This window comes from Phalacrocorax aristotelis, chromosome 4 (assembly GCF_949628215.1).
Source record: "Phalacrocorax aristotelis chromosome 4, bGulAri2.1, whole genome shotgun sequence".
Lineage (NCBI taxonomy): Eukaryota > Metazoa > Chordata > Aves > Suliformes > Phalacrocoracidae > Phalacrocorax > Phalacrocorax aristotelis.
The window spans coordinates 2590571-2611491 of NC_134279.1; the positions used below are offsets into that span (position 1 = coordinate 2590571).

At 47.4% G+C, this 20921-nt stretch overlaps 2 protein-coding genes across 4 annotated transcripts in view; one reads left to right on the plus strand and one right to left on the minus strand.

Annotated features, from left to right (window-relative positions):
- SHROOM3 (shroom family member 3) overlaps window positions 1-7733 on the plus strand; it is a 152898-nt gene extending 145165 nt beyond the window's left edge. For all 3 annotated transcript variants that reach the window (XM_075090009.1, XM_075090010.1, XM_075090011.1), the window contains 4 exons: window positions 178-696; window positions 1542-1692; window positions 5816-6088; window positions 6743-7733. In XM_075090009.1, coding sequence (XP_074946110.1) covers window positions 178-696; window positions 1542-1692; window positions 5816-6088; window positions 6743-7102 — 1303 coding nt within the window. In that variant the 3' untranslated portion in view covers window positions 7103-7733. The remainder of the gene's footprint in view (window positions 1-177; window positions 697-1541; window positions 1693-5815; window positions 6089-6742) is intronic.
- Window positions 7734-17643: 9910 nt separating this feature from the next.
- Window positions 17644-20339, minus strand: LOC142055949 (16 kDa beta-galactoside-binding lectin). The gene is made up of 4 exons (XM_075090013.1): window positions 20218-20339; window positions 18670-18749; window positions 18363-18534; window positions 17644-17849 (listed from the first exon to the last, which is right to left on the minus strand). The coding sequence occupies exons 1-4, from the start codon at window positions 20224-20226 to the stop codon at window positions 17697-17699; spliced, it is 414 nt and encodes a 137-aa protein (XP_074946114.1). The 5' UTR covers window positions 20227-20339; the 3' UTR covers window positions 17644-17696.
- Between the last annotated feature and the right edge of the window lie 582 nt (window positions 20340-20921).

A 20921-nucleotide genomic window follows, 5' to 3' on the forward strand; every position in this document is an offset into this window, starting at 1 on the left:
TTGTGGGGAGAATATGTTTCTGGTGCCAGCAGCTTCACACTGGGGGCTTTTCCATGTTGAAGTGATAAGTAAGAGGCAAAAGTAAGTGAGAGAGAAGGGAAACTTGCTTCACCATGTGTTCATAATGGTCCTGTGCGATAAGTTTATCTCCATCTCACAGAATTTTTCTGTCCATAGCACCTTCAAAAGCTTTCCCAAAGCCCTGCCCGAGAGGGAGATAACAGGGTTGGGCACCAGTATCGATGAAAATAATTGGCCCCTCTCACCACCTACATCAAAGAGGACTAGCTCTCCATCTGCTGTGGATAAGCAGCACCAGTTACCTGCTTCTTCTGAAGGGCCACAAAGTGCTGATAGACAGCCCATAACTCAACCTGAAGGCAACCAGAGAGAGCCAGCAGTCATCACCGAAGAGTCAGAAAATGGCAACCTGGACTCTGGGACACTCAGCGCAGCACCTCCAGTTAAGACAAAGAAAAAGACCCCAGAGGATATTAAGTCAGAGGCTCTAGCAAAAGAAATTGTCCATAAAGACAAGTCTCTGGCTGATATCCTGGATCCAGATTCCAAAATGAAGACGACCATGGACTTAATGGAAGGGCTTTTCCCCAGTGGAACCAGCTTGCTGAAGGAGAACAACATGAAAAGGAAGATGACGCAGAAGAAAGCTAGCAGGACAGCAGTCAAAGATGACACGTAAGCACTTCGTGTTTGGGTGGTGGGCTAATGTCGCAGCAGAATTCGCTGCTTGCTTACTTTTAAGGACAAGCCTGTGCTGAATTTTTCTGCATCTGTATAGGTGGATGCTGGTGGGGAATGAGTTTCTCCGTTCCCAGGCATGAGGACTGGCGAGGCATTTCTGAACGCCCTTTCTCACGAGCTCGGCTATATGTGTGGCCCTTGAGCTCGCCTCTCCAGGCTGTGTAGAAAACGATGCCGAGCTCGGGCAGGAAATGAGCCACCTCTGGAGATGTTATTTGATTCTGCTATCTTAACCTTTGTAATCTGAAGCAATTCAGTCCAAAGCACAGAAACAGAGATATGAGAGTAAAATCAGGACCAAACCAGTGACGAGCAGAAAGATAATGAGGGGCCAAATTTTGGAAGGAGGGATGTGGGTGCCTACTTATTACAGGGGGGTGCAAAGACCAGCCCAAGTCCTCCAGTGTGTTTTTTTAAGATGGAGACTCACAGGTGACAGCTGGTGAACTATATAGAAATAAGTTGTAATGCACCATGCCAGATAAGACAGTCAGTCTACCCATCACCAGCTGAGCTGTGCTGGTTTAGCTTCAGCAAGGACCTGATCCTGTATAGAGTTAACTAGTCAACATTTAAAGAGAGCAGCTGTGCTGTTCTGTGCAGGGGAGAGATGTGAAACCAGCTGACATGCACCCTCTGATGGTAGGAATCGGCCGTTTCCCTCGTGGTTAGTAACACTGGGAAGGTACCAAAGAGGGAGTGCTGGAAAACCATGGATCTAGGCATGGGAAAAAGCCAGGCTCAGACTGAACTCCTCCTTTTTCTCCACTGTGGTGTAGGAGAGAAGAAAAGGAAGCTCCAGTAACCCTGGTCACCTGTCCTGCTTATTACAATGTTTCAGCACCCAAAGCAGAACTGCTGAATAAAATCAAGGACTTGCCAGAAGAAGTAGGTGAGGAAGAGGAGCTGCTGGACATCAATGAGAAGAAGGTAAATTCAGCACACACCACCAATTGCTGGTTACATTCCTGAAATAATAATAAGCCCTAAAGTAAAGTGCGTTTCTATTTGATGTCAGCTTTTGGCAGTCCCACGCTGAGGGGGGGCTGGGTGCATTTAGGCCACGTGTGAAGCTTCATTAGGGTGACCCAGATTGGATGAAGAGAGCTAATCTGAGTTACTCACTGCAAATTTGGGTACAAATCTTGCACAACCCTGAGGCGGGCCTGTATTACACCAAATGCTGAGCATACAGGTTGTAAGAAGCAGTCCCCAGACCCTGTCCTGTAGCAAGGAAGAAAGAGAGGGGTGAAGTGACTGGACCAAGGACAGCTCAGGTTAGAAACAGAGACAGAGTCCAGCTAGTGATGCACCGTCTAAGTGCACGAGGTTTCACCCTAAGATTTTCCCTTTCAGTGAAGCCAATTTACCCATTTTACCTGCTGTCTGCACGCCCTGCCTCCAAAGAAACATTGGTTACTCTTTTTCCCCCACACTTCGTTGTTTCACTGACCTGCTGAAAGCCATGTGCATCTCAGCAGCTCAGTCAGTGCAACCTCGATGTGATGACTTGCGTGGGAGGCGAGCAGGACAGGAGAGGAGGAAACATTTTCCTCTCTTACTGTGGCTGCATTTCACTGGGGAATGGCCCCTGCAGTTCTTGCTGTAGGCTTGGGTGCTTCGTCTTCCACGGCTTTTGCAGGGCCTTCTAATTTGTCGCTGTGGTTGTCTCACGTTGGTTACCTGCTAATTACAGGCATGTTGTGAAGCCCATAAATCCCAGCGAGCCACAAGCAGATACTCGCCTGTCTGTGCCTCCCTTCACACACCTACTGCCTTCGTGTCAAAAGAGGCTGTGCCTGCCTATAAATTTAAAACTTCCTACATGGCACTGGACAGAGTAACACAGCCTGTATCTCATGCTGTTTGTACAACAGCAGAGTTTAAACATACATAAGGATACAAATATTTGTGCAAGTCCCATAGCTGTAAATATAGTACTTTATTGTTCCTGCACTGAAATCAGGCATGGATTTAAAGAAAGGCTTCCGAGCTCAGCCTCTCTCTCAAAGTGCAGAGAAATCACATGTCTCTGGAAGAACTCCACATTTTCTCTCTGGGTCCTCATCCCCATGACAAGTGTAAAAAAGCAGAGAGAATATGCGAGGCTGAGTGGTGTTTGCGAGTATGCAATTTGTTCTCCTGCAGCCCTTACTTGGAGAGCTCACCTCTTTTTCATATTGCCTTACTCTTCCTGTTCTCAGCCTTTCTCTGCCAAGCAAAATCTGCTCCCTAACAAGCTTTAATACAATGGCAGCTAGAACGGCGCCCCCATCAAGGTGCTCTGCAACACAAATTACTGTTACTAAGTGAGTAGATTAGCCCTATTTTGTGGAGCATTTGAGGTGCAGGTAGGACCCTGTCGAGTCTTTAGGAGCTGTCGTACTGTGCCACTGGAATGCATTAGGGACACTTGCCATGCCTTTCATCTCTTACTTCTGTGGTCCAACGCACATTCTGGGTAACAAGTCTACACAGATGGATTATGCATGTGTTGCTAATCAAAAGCATTTGCCTAAGGCCTTTGTCTGCTGCTTTAATTATCTGGCCCAAGCTATTGGTTATAGAGCACCCAGCTTCAAAGGTAATTGTGGCCCCTGCTGTGTCTGTAGCACTCGATCGATTCTTGCCCTGCCATGCCTGTAGCACTCAATTGATTCTTGGGGTGCTGTTTACTTCAAAATCAGCTGCCTGTTTATACCAACGTGAAGGGTAGGGAGTGATTGAACAAGACAAGGGTGCTGCTCCAAGGAGTCGGTGGACATGCTGCAAGCATCTGACAGGCTTGCAAGTAGATGTCCTGCCATGGAGGACAAGTCCCGGGCCTCAAAGGTTACATTTGCATGGAAAACAGAAATAGATGGGAGTGATTAGGCCCAGACAGCAAGATCTGCCTGGCATGTTTGTCCGTCGTCTGTGTGAAATAGCATTTGCATAGGCATTATCTGAGAAGTCAGCTACTCTGAGAGGTCATTTGGATAAACCAAGCTCATTTCCATTGTAAGTATGCAGAGGAGCTATATCGGTTGGCATTTGGGATTGCAGGAGAGTCACTGATTAATGACCACAGAGCAAGTGTTTCACAGACCCCGTCCAGCTTCAGAACAGAGGTACGTCACTCCCAGCAGTCCCGCAGCCTTCTGCTACAGTCAGAGGGCAGGTCTGCACCTTGGGCAAAGCTCCTGGAGCAGGGAGGAACAAATGCCAGTTCCGAGCAGCTTGGTCCTCCTGAAAAGCTGTCAAGGTTAATGCTGGACTTTGTGTCCAGCCCATACCATCCTGCTATAGAGTCTCCCCCCGGCATCATAATCATTGAAAATGGATCCTTTCTTTTGCTCCTCAGGATTTGGTCCAACAATCAACTGAAAAGGACCTTGGATCTTTCTTTTGAAGGTGGCATTAGCATTGTAGGCAGAGGGAAGGGCAAGTGTTGGTCCTTGTCTCTGTCCTACAGAGGGAAGAATCCAAGTCAAGGAGGTTCAGTCGCGCCTTTTCCTAGCAGGTGGGATTTAGTACCACCTTTGGACTCTTGTCCCCCTGAACTGTGCTGCTAACAAACAGCGTGACTTAGCAGTCACTCCAGCATAAGCCTGGTAGCTGATGTTTGTTTTAAGAGAATATTAGTTGCATTTTATTCAGTCTTTGCATATACATGGAAGCTGTAGTGCAGCCACAAAACCATACGCTCTCCAGAAGATGCACGCAAAGTGTACCATCTAGTGGTGTCTTCCTAAACAGTGCTGGTAACTTCCCAGCTGTGAAACCAGCCTTTGAAACCCCACTCTGACAGGCCACCCCTGGGGATAAGGGCCAATTCAGAGCAACCCCCAGCCTGACCTGGGTTTGAAGAACCTTTCTCTTTCTAAGTAGACCACCTTCCTACTTGAAATTTTGGTCAATTTTGATGGAAAGATGACTGTGTTAGTAAACTTTGAGAGAATATTTTCAGGCAACCTTGTGATTTACTTCTATTTCATCCTGCAGTGTTCGTATGCAGAGCTCATTAACATACATATAATGGTGCCTCAGCAGCGCATAAATTGCAGCGACTGAAAATACCCAACCCTTGTATGAAGAGCTTTCCTAGCTCTCTGTGCTCTCAGTTCTGAGGAAATGGAAGCAAGAATTGCAAGCCCCAGGCCACAGACTTCTGCATTTGCATATGTCTTTCCTCTAAACCCTAACAGAAATTAGGATCTCCAGCACATGTGCAGCACTGCTTTTTCTGGAGTAACCAAACCCTGGGGGCCTCCTTTTCTCCAGCAGTGAAGAAAGAGTTGCCAGCATTTTCACAAAATGGGTGTGTGCTCTCCACGTCTTTGCTCAGTCATTAGGTAAATTTAGAGCATCTTTGGTGTAAATGCCTTCTTGATGCCTCTCTGTGCGAGGCAGTGCCTGCACAGGCAGTAAGTTTCAGCCACAGTTGAATTTGAGGCTTGCACCTCAACACTAAGGCAGCCGAGTAAGGAGCAGTCAGTAGTTTCAGGGTACTATAGGAGAGGGAAATATATGGCAATTCCTTCTTTCTTGCTAAGCCATGTGTAACTAGCAAGCGTCAGCTCAGCCTCCTGTCGTGCCATTTATACAGCTTAAATTCATTTTTTCTGCCAGTTGTTTCGTACAGTTCTGGGTCTTAAAAAAACATAACATCCAAACAAGAAATTTCAGGCTGGGGCAGGGAGTGGGGAATATGTGGGAGATGTGGCTGTAGCTCTTTTCACATGGAGACTTGAAAGAACCTACATCTTTCAGATGTAGGTAGCTGGGTGTCAGAATATGGCACACCAAATCAGATGTCTCTTTCACAAATGTTCGTTGATGGTAGAACAAATACATCTTCATGCCATCTGATCGGGTATTCAGATTATCACCTAGATGTGGAATTTCAGAGTTGTCTCTGTTTCCTCCTTAATGACTTCTTTGTCAGCTGTTGAACACTTGACCCTACTCGTCAGGAACCAGAGCCATATCTTCTTGTCGTCATCCATATGACCAGGATGACCGGGATGATCATGGTAATGACCGATGTGGCAATGTGTTTCCCTTCTGACAGGCTGAGCTCATCGGGAGTTTGACTCACAAACTGGAAATCCTGAAGGAAGCCAAGGAAGGCCTGCTTGTAGACATTAAGATGAATAATGCTCTTGGAGAGGAGGTGGAGCTGTTGATCAGCAAGCTATGCAAACCTAACGAGTTTGACAAGTACAAGATGTTCATTGGCGATTTGGATAAAGTGGTGAACCTCTTGCTCTCCCTCTCGGGACGCCTGGCCCGTGTAGAGAACGTTCTGAGTAGTCTAGGGGAAAATGCCAACAGTGAAGAGCGGGTACGTATCTGCACAACTGTAGTGTCTTAGATTTTTGGGGGGATGTAGGACAGCAATAATCAGAAGAATGTGCTTGTGTAGGCTAGGACCTCCAAAGCCTCACAGGAAGGCAGGCGTGTGTCTTAGTGTTTATGTATAAGCAGTAGCAAACACGGTTCTACCCCTGCGAATTTTGGTCCCAGTTTGTATAAAAGTCTCAGATTCTGCAGCTTTTGTCTCAAAACAGAGCGGCCATGTTTGGGAGAGCATGTCTGTGACCTGCAGCTGAAGGAAAGGCTGTACGGCGTTGTGTGTCATGGAACAACCCACTGCCTTTTGCCTCGGTTGAAGCCACTTTTTAACATTCTTTGGGTGGTTGTGAGAGGCAAAGCCAGATATTCCTGGCAGTTGTTGCTTTCAAGCCAGTTTTACTGACTTTTTTGGAGTGCTTTCTGCCCCACATTGACTAGAACATTCAGTCTGATTCAGTGGGATTCACATTCAATCCGCAATGAGTTCACCCTCCTCCCCCAGGCTTTTGATTGCATGTCTGGGAGTTTAGCAGCCATCCCGCCTCCCCCAGAGGTGGCAAACGTGGTGTCGGGGGGGAAGGAGAGGGGGGGATCAGTGAGTTTGGTGCTGCTGATTCTGAAGCACTCTCTCTGGTGTGTGCAGAGTTCGCTGAACGAGAAGAGGAAACTGCTGGCTGGCCAGCACGAAGATGCCCGGGAACTGAAGGAAAACCTTGACCGTCGAGAACGGGTGGTCTTGGAGATCTTGGGCAACTACCTCTCCGAGGAACAGCTCCAGGACTACCAGCACTTTGTAAAGATGAAGTCCGCCCTCCTCATAGAGCAGCGAGAGCTAGACGATAAAATCAAACTGGGTCAGGAACAGCTCAAGTGCCTGATGGAAAGCCTCCCCACAGACTTCACGCCCAGGGATGCAACAGCAGCAGCTGCCCTCGCTGCAGCACTTGCTACCTCTGCTGGGGTCAGTGGTAAAACACCTCCAGCAGTGTCTTCCTCACTCTAACCTTTCCCAGGTGGACCTGGGATACAGTCCTCCTGCTCGAGTCTATTTAATCCAAGTACTTGGCAGATGGTTCTCTACAAAGACAATGAACAGAGACAGGTTTAAAACAAGATTTTAATGAAGGAAAAAGATAGCAATAATAAAGGTTTTATTTTCCTTTCCTTCCACTTCTGCTTCCTGGGAACTTAAATCAATGAGGGGGGAAATCTCCTCCTGCCGGAGATGAGGAAGAATCTCACGAGAATTAAACACATTATGTTTAATAAAATACATGACCTCCTCTCTTCCCTCCATTTCCTGCCCAGCCCAGCACCTCATTAAGTAATGAAGGATCTAAAAGAATGAAGCCTTAAAAATAAAACCAACCCATTCTACTGAACATTCTTGATATTTATATTTTTTAAAGAACAAGACAGATTGTGTAAGTTTTTGTACATACTCTTAATCAGTTACTTGATTCTACTTTGTTCTGTATGTAGAAAAGACATTTAATTTTGTATTCTGTGAAAACGTTAACAAAAAGAGGGAACCCCAAAGATAGTCACGCATTAGCTTGGAACATCTCTTCGTGGTTTTGTTGCTGTTGTTGTTGTTTTTTAATATAATAAAGGGCTACCAGAAGAAGCTCCAATCTGTTTCAACACATGCTAAATATACCATTAAGTGGCCTCGTGAAGGAGATTTTGATCAGGAAAATACAATCTGTCCTCTTCTGGATCGTGTGCTCCACTGAGTCTGGAGTTTAAACACGCTTTTATGAGGACCTGCATCTCAGGAGGCCAAGTCAGCATGAAGTAACGAACTCAGGTCTGGACTCACTGCAGGAGCGTGGGGGAAGCCTGTCATTGGTTTGAATAATCTAATTCATGATCTGTGTTACTGTAGCAGCCTGAATGCATTTCTGTGAGATGTGAGAGGGATCTCCAATGGCGTTATTTATAGGCCTGCTTTTGTGAAGGGATGATGTACACTAGGACTTTTTTCATACAGCAATACCTCATTTGTCTGAACCCGCTTCATCAGAAATTATTTTACAAGCTAGAGGAGGCATTAACCAGAAATCCGATATTCTCCTCCTACCCACAGAAACCATGCACATGTAGTGATAATGTTGAGCACCCTGGTTAGATGGACAGGACCCTACCGTAAAGACTATCGGCTTATTTCCTAGTCAGGGCAACTTGGAGTAACTAAATTTGCCTGACTGAACTTCACCATATCAACTTACCTTGCTGGAGGATTGCTGCCAGTTTGCAGTCAGCAAAGCAGACCAGGGCAGACTCCCTCTTTCTGTATGGAATGTGCTTTCCTCCCTAACAAGCCGCATCACCGTCTAAACGAAATGGCTAGAAGCTACATGAACACATTACCAACCGCAGCTGATGAGCCAGATTCGGGTCATCTCTCTTCTAACCTTGCAGAGATTTCCTGCTGTAGCAGCGATTCAAGCTCCTCCTTTCTCCAGGGTGTTGCATTGTTCATCCCATCCTATCTTGCCACGAGAACCAGAGCAGAGATTTTAGTCATGTAGTTTTTAAGTCCATTTGTTTTGAATTTCAACTCTAGCACGTGACTGAAAACTACAACATTCGTTGCTTTCCGTGCTGGTTTTAAAGCCCCCCCTTTTTTTGAATAGCTCGCATCATAGCTCTTCCACGGGCGGCTTGGCAGACTAAAGAAAATGCCAATGCACTTCTGTCATATCAAGCATCAATTCTCCAATACCTAAAAGAAAATCTACCTGGTTGTGTAATGCTTTTTGAAGCAGCAAGCCAATTACTTGTGATGACAGCAAACATACCCTTTTCATGGCTTCTGAGCTTGAATGCTGCACAGGCTCGCACAGCATTTCATGAGAACCCTAAGCAGGGGATCTGATTTTTATGCCTTAATAGCTGAATCTAAAACAAAATTGGAAGGAGAAGTATTTTGGGGGTCACTCAAGAAAAATTATTTGTTTGAGTGGAGTTTCAGTAAAACAGCGGGGGGAGCTGTTTCAGGCCAATCAAAACATTTCATTGGTCCTAAAAAAAAATATCCTACACAGCACTTCCACTTAGTTTATTATATTTAAAAGTTGTTTTCATTTAGATATCTTTTTACAGCCACCCTTCCATCCTACGCTTACCAAAACAGATCAGAAAGACTTGGCAAATCTGGCGGGCTTTTGTGAACAGCTTGAGTCCGGCCAACAGTGTATTTTCCATTTAGTAAATTCTTTCCTGAGAAAGAAAATCCTGCAGTCTACCCTCAGGCCGGGAAGACTCTCCCATCCAAGCAGAGTCTGCCTGTTTGCTCAGGAAACCAGCACTGACTTCAGGGGGAGCACCTTGGCTGTGAAGTCCAGCCACCTTCACCCATACGGGATGTATGATTGACGGCAATCGTCACCCTGCATGCTGGCATTTCGCTGCAAGTCAAGTGTTTCCAAGGGGCGGGCAGTAAGCCAGCCTTGTGATGGTGGTATATAAGGCTTTACTAAATAGTGTGCAGAACAGTTTCTTTTGTCAGGTTTCCAGCTAAAAATGTTGAGGTTAAGGGTTCATGGTGGTTTGCAGGAAATTCAGACATTTGGCATGGCTCTGCAGTCCAGCAAGTTTGGAGGTTGATGATGAAAGTCCTGCATGTGGTCCCATGGTACACACAAGCATCAGCTAACGAGGCAGGTGATGGTGACTTACATTTTTAGAACAGCTTATATCTTTAGGTAAAAAATTAGTTAAAGCCCACATTTCTGTTGTAAGCACTGGTAAGTTTATCATTAGGGAAACAGTCTTTGCACAACAGTTGCTCCCCTGACCGCAAGTTTTGCTAAGTTGGGTAGAAGCACACCTTGACATGTACTTAAAGGTAATTAAACATTAGCCAAGCCGGTAGATTTACTTCTCAGTGCCTTTGCCAAAAAGGGAAATCTATTCATTGTTCCTTATCCCACCTTGCTTTTCTCTTGTGTTTTTAAAGCTAGAATATAATGGAAACTCATTTCCCAGACTGACCACATGATTTCATGAACAGAATTTTACACTTACTCTCTAGTTCTTGTACACTTACTGAAACAAATCTGAATCTGGGGTCTGGCCACATGAGATTTTTAGGTCTGAACCTGTAGTTATGTGGCTGCAGTGGAGAAAACCAGCAAGCTAGATACAGTGAGCATGGTTTGCACCGCTACCCCTTCCCCAAAGTGCTTGTGCACCCCAGAGCTGGGGTATTTCCCCTTGCAACTGCAGCAGGAGCTAAACATTACAGCACATTAAAAGCAAATGATTGAAAACACATCCTGCAACAAACAGTAGTTCTCAACTGGTTAGCATTTTTGCTAAAAATGAGCATTATTTTTATAATTCAAACACCTATTTGAGATACTGGAATGGAATACCCTTCCGCCCACTGTGCCATGGGGACAGCCAGCGGCACTGGCTGAGTTCGCCGGACAGCCTGCGTGGCCTCCCCAAATCAGTTCAGAGTACCTGAGTCAAGCACCTTTGCCAAAGCAGTCTCTGGAGAAGTCCATCGACTGTCAAAGGATCCTGCGCCAGCTACCTGGCCCGTTCACCTGGCTACAGTCGATGCCTAGCACAGGGTGAAGTGCGCAGTCTCACTTCAGTAGCTTGGGGGCGAATCCTAGTAAGGATAAAGCAGTTACACTTTTGACATACATTGCCAGTTCCAAGTAAAAGCTAGTTGTACAAAAGCAGCAGGGTGCCTCGTTGCCTGTTATGTTACATTGTTTGCACATTACAGTTAGGAACATCACATTTTCCTGAGTTAGCATTCCTTAAATTATTATCTTCCATTTCCAGCCAACTTCTGAGACACCTCTCGGGAAAAAGGCAGATATAAACCATTGGTCCACAACCTCCTGCTCAGACTGTAGCCTTGGCACTACAGAGCTGGGGTGCACTTCTCCAGGGCTTTGAAAGTAATCAAACTGCATTGCTGTCATAGCACCCAGACCCAGCACAGGGGGAACAGAAAAAGATGGAGGCATGCGCTTGCACTGTGATGCTTTCTATTGCACAGGATATTGAAGCAGCTCTTTTAAACCTAGCTCTCAGTAAGTCCTCACATGCTTTTAGCAACACGCTGTACCTGCAGGCTGCTCTGCCATGCCATGCCACGTGGTATAAGTGAAATCTATATGTGAAAATCTAGTCATCTGACTTACAATTTGCTTTTTTTCATGAGAGCCCTTAAGCAATTGATGATCACAAGGAATTCACGTCAGATGCTTTCCTCAAGACTAAAATCTAGGAAAGAGTGTTTACTTGCTAGGATCTGTTGGCTCTAAGTTTATACACAAGATCCTTTGTGAAGGTTACCTGTAAAATCGGTCAAACGCAGAGCACCAAAACAGTTATGCATCAGGCCTGATCCATCATCTCTACAATTTAGCCACCGTTGTGATCGCTTAGACTAGTAATTAAGAGAAGCAGGCAAACCAAACTGGATAGCATCTCATACTCATGCCACACAAATCCGCAATAGTAACATGAGCAGCAGCTTGTCACTTGCACAATGGGAAACAGACGAAGCTTTTACTAGGAGAGCTTTATATTGGTATGAACAAACTAGGGGCATATCTAGAGACCTGATCCCCAGGTTTCTCCATGCCTTATTCAACCATTCACCAAGCCAGCGTTTACATCGGGGCTTGATTCACATAAGAGCTGTTTCTTCCTTTATATCCCCTCCAGAGAGGACGTATGCTGACCATGGCACAGCATTATGGTTTGGCTATGCTCCTACAGGGCTGTTGCTCATGCCTCTGCACGTAAACTAAGTGTCATACACCTCCCGTGTATTACAGGGTTTTTCTAGCAACGTGTTACTGAACAAACATCGTTTGTGTTGTGTAACTGAATGTATATATGTGGCCAGAGTAGTCTCAGGCTAGGAGACAGTCCCTTCCTGCCTTGTTTGGCCAGACTCTGCTATCCCTCTTCAACACAAACTGCAGAAATAAGCTGAATTCAGGGTCTGAAGTAATGTGGAAGTGCTTGCCAGACACTTACATACATGCAGCTTATGCTGTTGCTTATGTGCATACAGTACCACAGCCTCTCCAGCTGTAGGTCTGGCTTTTGTGGAGCTTGCTGCACATTAGTGACAAAAATAGTTGCAAAAATCTGCTTTCTCATTACTCGTTGCAAGATGGCAGGAAGCTGGAGCTCGCCAGGCTCAGCACCCTCAGCTGGGTTTGTGGGGGGTATCAGCACAGCTCTGCCTGAATTAGGATTTAGGATTAGGAAAAGGGGTTCATTTTCCACTACACCATAAAGAAAACATGGTACATGTGAGCCAGGCAGCTTTGTCCTCCACCATTTGCAGCTTGAAACAATGCCTTTCTGCTAGAGTTGCTCTGTGAGCAGATAGCCTTCAAATGAAACAATATAAGCCAGGAGTATTTATTTCATTCTTGTTAATTTTAGCACTAAACGAATTTTTAGGACTGAAGTGCAAAAAAAAAACCAAACCCGAACATAAACATATAATTCAGCTGGGGAGAACAAGAGCTGGTGAAAGTGTGAGCAAATATTAAGGAAATGGCTTATGAGGGACACACTTTTGCACAGCTTGTTGTGCCACAAGTGTTTTGCTGAGCTAAAATAAGATTATGATTAAAAAAAGGATCCAGGTAAGCTTAGAAAGGATGGCATTTGAAAAAGAGAAGCCATCGTGGGAGGTTTTGGAGGAGAATGCAGCTTTTTCAGCAGTTCCTCTTGGGTCTCTGAGCTGGCTTTGCAGCAGGCGCCATTTTACCTCACGAAGGGGGTGGGTGGGGCCACCCCAACCGCCTCACCATCTGCCACAGGCTGCTGAAGGGAGTGGCGCGCAGCAGTGGGGACACCAGGAACATCCCCCCCAGCACCCATCCCTCACCAAAACCTCCAAAAATGACAGCAGGGCTTGCTGCCCACCCCTCCAGGTGTGTTTTTACAGTTAGCACCTGTGGGGTAGTTAGGGCTAACAAGGGGCAGCTGGGCTCAGGGGCAGCCGGCCAGGAATCCATACACAGGGCACTACAGGAGGGTGCACACCTCAGCCTGAAGCCTGCTGCGAAAAGGTAAGTACATATGTATTTTTATACATTTTTTTCCCTCGTGTAGGAAGGCTTTGCAGCCTGTGCTTGCAGTTGATGAGGAAAATGTGCCAGTCTGTTGGAAAACAGGCTTGCTGGAGGTTTGGCTTCCACAGGGATGTCCTCAAGGGAAGGCCCCAGCATGCAGGGATGTGAGGCTGCAGGTATCAAGGGGAGCTCAGCATGGCCAGGCTTGGCCTCATCCTTGGCTCCTGTTCACAGGCAGCTTACCGTGGTCTGTACCTGGGTGATCCCAAGGGCCTGGTATCCCATGCCAGCAGCACCCAGCCTTGTGCTCAGCCCTCCATCATGCTACGGGAAACGGGAATTGTATGGTTAAGTTTTCCCATGTTCTGCACATGGTAGGCCAGTTATCACATAACACAGCTTATGATTTGAGGCTGACTTTCCGACAGTAAGCTACAGAAGTTCCCTTTGGTTTTTAAGTGTTGAAACTGGGGGCAAGGAAGCAGGAGGTGAGGAGACAAAGGAAGAACATGACTGCCAGCACACTGCAAAGCTGGCTGGTGGTCACCTTTTCATTTTGCACAACAGATGCCAGTTAATTTCATGTGTCTCTTGGTTGGAAGAAATTGTCTTGTATCTTTTTTTCGTTTGTAAATTCCAACAGAAACTGACCCAGCTGGCTTCCCATGTCTCACCACAACCGGAATTGCCCATCAGCTTACCCCAGCACTTTCCTTCCACATACTGCACATACTTACACCATGCACAGTTTCAGGACACACACTGCCCTGCAACTGTCTTTCGAGGCTGTGCTGAACAGTGTCACATGCATGCTTGTGTAGCTAGAGTCATTCGGATGGCCTATTTCTGTCAAGTGAAGTTAATGTGAACTGCTCAGGGAGAAGTTATTTTTTGAGAAGACAAAGCTGCTGGTTTGTCTTAGCCATCACTCCTCTTTTAGGTCCTGCATAAGACTTCAATTCCTGTCACATCTACTGTTTCCAAATTAATCTTTTCTACAATTGGGTATTTGTTCTCCTCTTCCTAGTCATAAGGTGATAACATACATCACTTAATTTGTGTTCATCGAACCATTTAGGTTGGAAAAGATCTTTAAGATCATGGAGTCCAACCGTTAACCTAGTGCAACTAAGTCCACCACTAAATTGGGTCCCTAAGCACCACATCTACACATCTTTTAAATACTTCCAGGGATGCTGTCTCAATCACTTTCCTGGGCAGCCTGTTACAATACTTGACAACCATGAAGAAATTTTTCCTAATAGTCAGTCTAAATCTCCATGCTATAACACAGCCTCCCAGCTGTTTTGCTGGGTTTTCAGAGTTTCATTTTCCCTCACCATGATGCTGTAAGGAAATAGAGCGATGCAGCTTTGATTCCTGGTGAATAGCCAGGGATGGAGGCTGAGTACAAATTAGCAGACTTACACGATTCGGCAAACGCATCCCTCTCACCAGGGATCAGTGTTGTTTCCCCCCCCCTCAACTTCAGTCTCAGTGTTCAGGCAACCAAGGGGCAGATTCTTCCTGTAGACTCTTGGCTCCTGCCAGGATGTGTTGCTGGACTGCAAGGCTGACTACACACAATGCAGGATTTAAATAAAAGCAAACAATAAAAAGAAACCCCACACCCTTAGGCCATGCTGTGGTGCTTTCTGCTCCTCCCCAAAGCAAGCAGGGCTTAGGGTCCTCCCAGAGACACTGACAAGCTGAGTTTACCATGCACTTCCAGGAGAGCATACTTGGCAGGGACAAGCCCTGCTTTTATATTCGCCGTGACCCCCTGCCTGCAGCAGGGCATAGTGTTCTTGCTTTTCTGATCACTCTAGCAGACAAGAAGTCTTACCATCACTCTAGGAGCCAGCCAGGGCACTCTGCATTTACTCTGCCTGTTTACCACTGCGACTTATAGGAACAGGAGTATTTATAGTTCTGGGACATGGGAGAACAAAACTCAAGAGGCAGGAAGTGCTGGCAGAGGCATGCTTCCTTCCTACCCTTTCTCCTGTTTTGTGGTTGCCTTAGCCATAGCTGCCAGCATTAGAGAGCAGGATAAGCCTAATTAGCTGTTGTGGAAAGTACAAGTCAGAGGTGGCCCCCGTGAAGGCAGTGTTTGTACGTTGAGCATAGCCATCAGGAACACTTGTGGCTAATGTACCTAGAAATCAGGACTGCCAGCTTAACAAGCAAAAAGGAGATCAGCTTTACTCTTGTCAGTGCTGACAGAAATATACCTCATCTAATCAGGGCAGCCAGGAACAGAGCAGAGGGACCAGCTGTAAGCTCCCCCATGCCTCCACAACACAAGGGCCTCATACTTTTTAAGTGCTTGTACACTACTTCATTTAGGTTACCTTCCCGTCAGATAACGTAACACAGGGAGAGGGGGAAACAAGACAAAAGCCATCTTCTTCCCAACCCCAAGTACAAATAACCTCCCAAAGAATCTCAAAACTTTCCTGACAAAGCAAAGGATCAGCAACACTTGTCCCATCCTTCACCTAGTAAACACATCCTATCCTCTAAAACCTAATATTCTGTCCTGTAAATAATGCAGTACACGCAGAACAGCAATTATAAGCACCCGTATCTGTTCTCCTGTCAGCATCAAACGAGACAGTCCTGCAGCACAGCCAGGGCTCTGCCACGCAGACTCTGTGTGCTGCCTGTGTCCTACTCCCACACAGGGGTTACATTACAGCAGCCCCTTCCTCACCCTCGCAGCAGGTGCACAGTGGAAGCTTTTGCTGAACTCTGACACTGCAGCAGAGCCCTTTGGTGTTCCCCAGACACACGTACCTCCCCAGAGGGACAGATGCCCAGAAACCCTCCTCATTTGCACACCTAGTCCCTTGCTATCATTAGCTGCATGAGGTCTGGCAAGCAAAGAGGAAGGAGGAAGCACCCATCTATCCACAATCACCATGTCTGTGCCCCCAGGGTGACTGGCAAGACAGCTACAACTCATGTCCTTCTGGCAGAGCTGCAAGAAGGCCTCCATAACAAGGGTTATCAGACAGCACAGAGACAAGGACATCAGTAAAGCAGGAGGGTCCACCCTCCAAAGCAAATCCCCCCATCACCCATGGGGATGCCCAGCTCTGGGGCAGCTGCTGCAGTACGGATCTGGACAGTGTTACTACCATGCAGCAGCTGTGCCGACATGAAGGCAACAGGCTTGCAGCATGTCAGCCACTCCATAAAAAGCCTTCAAATGGCTGAAATACTCAGCAGAGTGGTATTGCCCCTTCCCAAGCAGCTGGGCCAACTGGTCAGCTATTCAAAGCAGCAGCAAATGCAGCCCTGCTCAGAGAGATTAGCCAAGAGGAGTCAAATTCCACCACCCCAGAAGCCTTTGGCTAAGCAAGACCTCACCAGCACAGCTCCTGGCTGAGCTACACTGGGGCAGCGCTGTTGTAGCTTCAGTAGGCACAGAGCCAGCCACAAACCTGGGCAGCCTGCCCAGGCTCCCCACTCTCCACAGCAGGCAGGACTTCTTTACCTTTCATCAGGTCCTCAAATGCTGCAGCAGTCCCAACTTGAGCCCTGCCTTGGGTTGGCACAGCTAGCAGGCAGCGGGGGAACAGCAGTAGCAGACACTCCAAGGCATTGCACGAGCAGAGCGTTGTAAGAGGTTGTAAGCAAAGAGATCGTTTGCTAAGCTTTTTAGTCAGCCTCACTACAGCTAGTTGTGCTTGGTGACCTCAGGATTCAATATCTTTACTAACCCTGTTTGATACTGCTCTCAGGCTGTATCTGGAGCTTAGCAGCCAAGTGTTAACAGACACTGGCCCACAGGCTGCTACATGGCTTGTCACCTGTATCATGTTGCTAAACAACTGACTTCATGGTGTATCATACAGCATCTCTGACAAGGTAAAGACCACAATTCATGAAGCAGCACAGACAGCATGGATGCTCTCAAGACCTCACTCCTTAACTGTCAGGCTTTACCTTACCTTCCATGCTTCTTCCCCTAGCAAGAGCAGTTAGCCTGACTTGCCTCACTTCTCTACTCCTTAAATACACTGGCACCAGCCCACAATGCTCCCAACTGCTGAGCGCATTCTCAGAAAGCAAAGCTATTTACAAGAGCGCAAGCCATGCCCCGTTCTCTGTCAGTCCCCCATCCCCAGCAGAGAGATGTGAGCAGCACTTGTTGGTCAGCAATGGCACAATGCATGCCCAACACACACTTGGTGGAGCTTCCCTGGCTGGGACTGGTTCCAGAGTTTAGAAAGCAAACAGCCAGGGACCACTCACTGCAAACAGGGTCAAGGGAGCAACTGCTGCTAAGGTAGCTTTATTCGCAGTCAGTCATGCTTTGTCGGGCCCATGGTCTAACTCAGTACCAGCTGCAAGGCCACAGTGTAAGGAGGCACATAGTTGGATACATGCCCGCTTGCCACTGCCCACCCCTGTAGCACACACAGGAGCAAGCAGATTAGAGCAGAAAACAGCAGAAGCAGCAGCCATTGCAAGTTTGGGTTTATTTCGCTATGCAGGGTGAGAACACTAAACAAGCTATCGCTGTTGGCTGAACTTAATGGCTTTGACTTTAAAGTCACCCTCCACAGCCAGGTATTCAATTTTCTCCATGCCCAGACGATTAGGGAACTGGAACTCCACCTCGGGCAGCTTCACCGTTGCCTCCATTTCATTGAAGGAGATGCAAATCTGTAGAGAGCCACAAGAAGGAAGGCTAAAGGCTAACTGGTCACAGCTCACAAGCTTCACTCCCCACCACCTCCAGCCTGGGGGCAGGACAGATGAGTTGGCTGCTGGCATCAAGGCCCTGCTCACTAGCTCAGCCTCCTCCCAGCCCAACAGAGGCATAGCAGGGGAAGAAGCTTGTTTGCTCTGTCCCAAGGTCAGCTCTAAGCTTCTGCAAGGAAGCAATGAGACAGACCCAGTCTGAATCTCAGGTCAGTATTTTAGTTGCTTTTACTGGTGTGACTTGGAAAGGGAGGCCAGAGTGGAGCACTTAACCCATCTGAGCTGTTGGGCATTGACTTGAGCAGACCAGGTCTACACAATGGCTTGGCTTTAGCTGCAAGACTCTTTCCCTGTTGCTTAGTCCCCTTTCCCTGCCTGCTCCTTCTCCACCACAATGGTAAAAGGCAGCATTAAGAATCTGTGCTCTTGAACCATTAGTGATCTGGGCCTTGGCGTACACCCCTGGGGACTCACCTCAATCTTGTCACCGTACTGGAAGGGAAAATCAGCCTTCCTGTCCTCCTCACCCCACGTGCCATCCTGCTTCGAATTGCACACAACGGTGTTGACATCCCCGTGGCAGTCAAAGCGAGGGTTGAAATGCAGCATGAGGTTGCTGCTGTCCTTCCCTACATTCACAGCAAACCTGGGAAACAGAGAAGTAGTGTGAAGGAGGTGCCTGCACAGCCACTCTGGCTACCCAGCGCTGACAAGCTGAACGCAGCAGGAGCTCAGGCTTCCCCCAGCACCACATTAAACCACTGGCCATCTTCTCACTCACCCTTTGGCATCAGACAGGATCTTCCCTTTGACCTTGATGCACTCACCAGGCTGGATGTCCAGCTGAGTAACGACCAGTCCCTGCAGGGCCAAACCACAGGAGTTAGTCTGTCTGGGCCAAGGCACAAGCCAGCTCTGGCAGACCCAAACGCATTTGCGGTTTCATGCTAGAGGAAGGGTTGGGTCACGATAGCTGCCTTTCTTAGCCCTCTGCCAGGGAAACCTAGTTCACAGCCACCACCCCACTGGGGTCCCCCACCCCATTAAACCACATCAGCTGACAAGGAGGTGATTCAAGCTGCTATAACAAGTATAGGGTATGGGCACTGATTTACCAGCTGCTGCAGAAGACATTCTTGCAAGCAAGACTGCACCTTCAGGTCAGCAGTGGCCAGGGCCAATAGCATAGGATTCATATTAGTTACAAAGTTTTCTACCACTAGGTCTGTCCCCCTTCCCTCGGTGGGTCTCTATGCGACAGGAACCACTAAAAGGTTTCTTGTATTAAAGCAGCATACACACAGATAGAAGGGTCAGTGGAGCCCACTTCTGGCTGCAGCCCAGTAAAGCAGAAGAAACACCCCCCAGGAAGCTCCAGCTGCAGAGAAGAGGACTTGATCCTTTCCTCAGAGAAAAGTTCTTCACTCCCCCAGCCACATTTTCCCAAAACAGCACTTCACATCACTAGCCTCCTTCAGCTGAAAGGAAGACGCTGTCTGGTGAGGTCAGGCAAATCGTGCTTTGCTGCCTGTGCTCCAGGCACATGTGCAATGATGCTGAGCTCCACTTCACCACATACCAGATAAGGCAAGGAGGCTAATTTCAAATTAGTTATATTGTTTACTTCAGCTAGTTCCCCTTGCCTGGCTTGCACAGGCTCATGCCCAGCAGCTGCCAGCTGCTCTGGAGCCCAGTACTCCTCTAGGACTGCCACCCAGCCCCACCAGTGCTTGTCTTCACGCCTACTCCCTGCCCATAGCACAGGCTGCTAAGGGCAGATATCCCCCAGTCGCTAACCTGTTTATCATCATGGCACTAACCCTGCTTTCTGGCTCTGTTTCTAGTGCAGTGCTGGAGCACAGCCTGCAACACAGCCTCAATGCACAGCAGGTATTTCAAGGAAAGTTGGGGAGGCAGGGGTAGGTCAGAATACACTGCCATTCGCCTTTCTGCTGCGGTTGCATTAAGAGTTAGCCCAGTCATATACCCAAAAGACATTTTTCCAGAAGAGAAATACAAAGTTTAAGAAGAAAAAAAAAAGATATAAAGGATATTCAAACTGCAAAGTTGTAAACAGGTCCCAAAACAGTACTCAAAGATATTAGCATGCATTAGAGCAGCTTCCCCACTTGGATAACATGCTACAGAAGAAGAGGGAAAAAACCAGCTGGTCAGCCCTAACTATTCCTCCCACAGCCATATACGAGCCCAGCATTTCCTCTCAGCTAATCCTTTTCTCCTCCTACCTCTGGCACCAAGCCCAAAACCCACACGCAACCAACCCCTAGTCCTGCTTGGCACACCAACCAAGCTTGAAGAAGTCACTCACTTGCTCCATGCTGCAAACACCAGCCCCACCAGGCAGGACACCCCAAAGCCCCTGCTCCACAGCCCAGCGTGACTCAGCACCCAGCTCCCGCAGCTTAAATCACTTGGGCAGGACCATCACATGATGGGGGGGGGGGGGGGGTGAAGAAAGGGATCAGTTGCAGCTGTTTGAGGCTAGAGCTTTCCCAGCCATTTAATATGGGCAGTGGGAGATCTCTATTCATACTGTTCTTTGCAGGCAGGATGTGCATGATTTTAAAAACTAACGATTGTTTTCTTCTGCCTGATCCTAGAAATCCTTACTGTAAGCTCTTCTAGCTGTTACGCAGTGTATGTTAGCTCTTATCCCAGGAGCCAGAGTGTGGCTCTGTGCCTGCAGCGAGGTGGCTGCTTTTTGTTAAGTGAGCCCTGCCTAAAATCAGGGTCGGAGTCCTCATGTTACTGCTGCAGAGTGACTGCCTCTGACAATATGTGTGTATGCATCCTCCCAGCCCAGCCTCATGCCTGCAAGGAGCCTGGACTGACGGGACCCCCTGGGTACAAATCACTACTACTTGTACTTAAATAAAACCCACAGGTTTGTTATATTCTATGCCAGCATTTCAAAAGTGCCTGAAAGTTAAGGCTGTTTGTGTGGGGCACTACTAGATGTGAGAATTCAGGCTGCGGCTTTTGAAAAGTAGCGTGATCTGGCTGGTTCTGTTA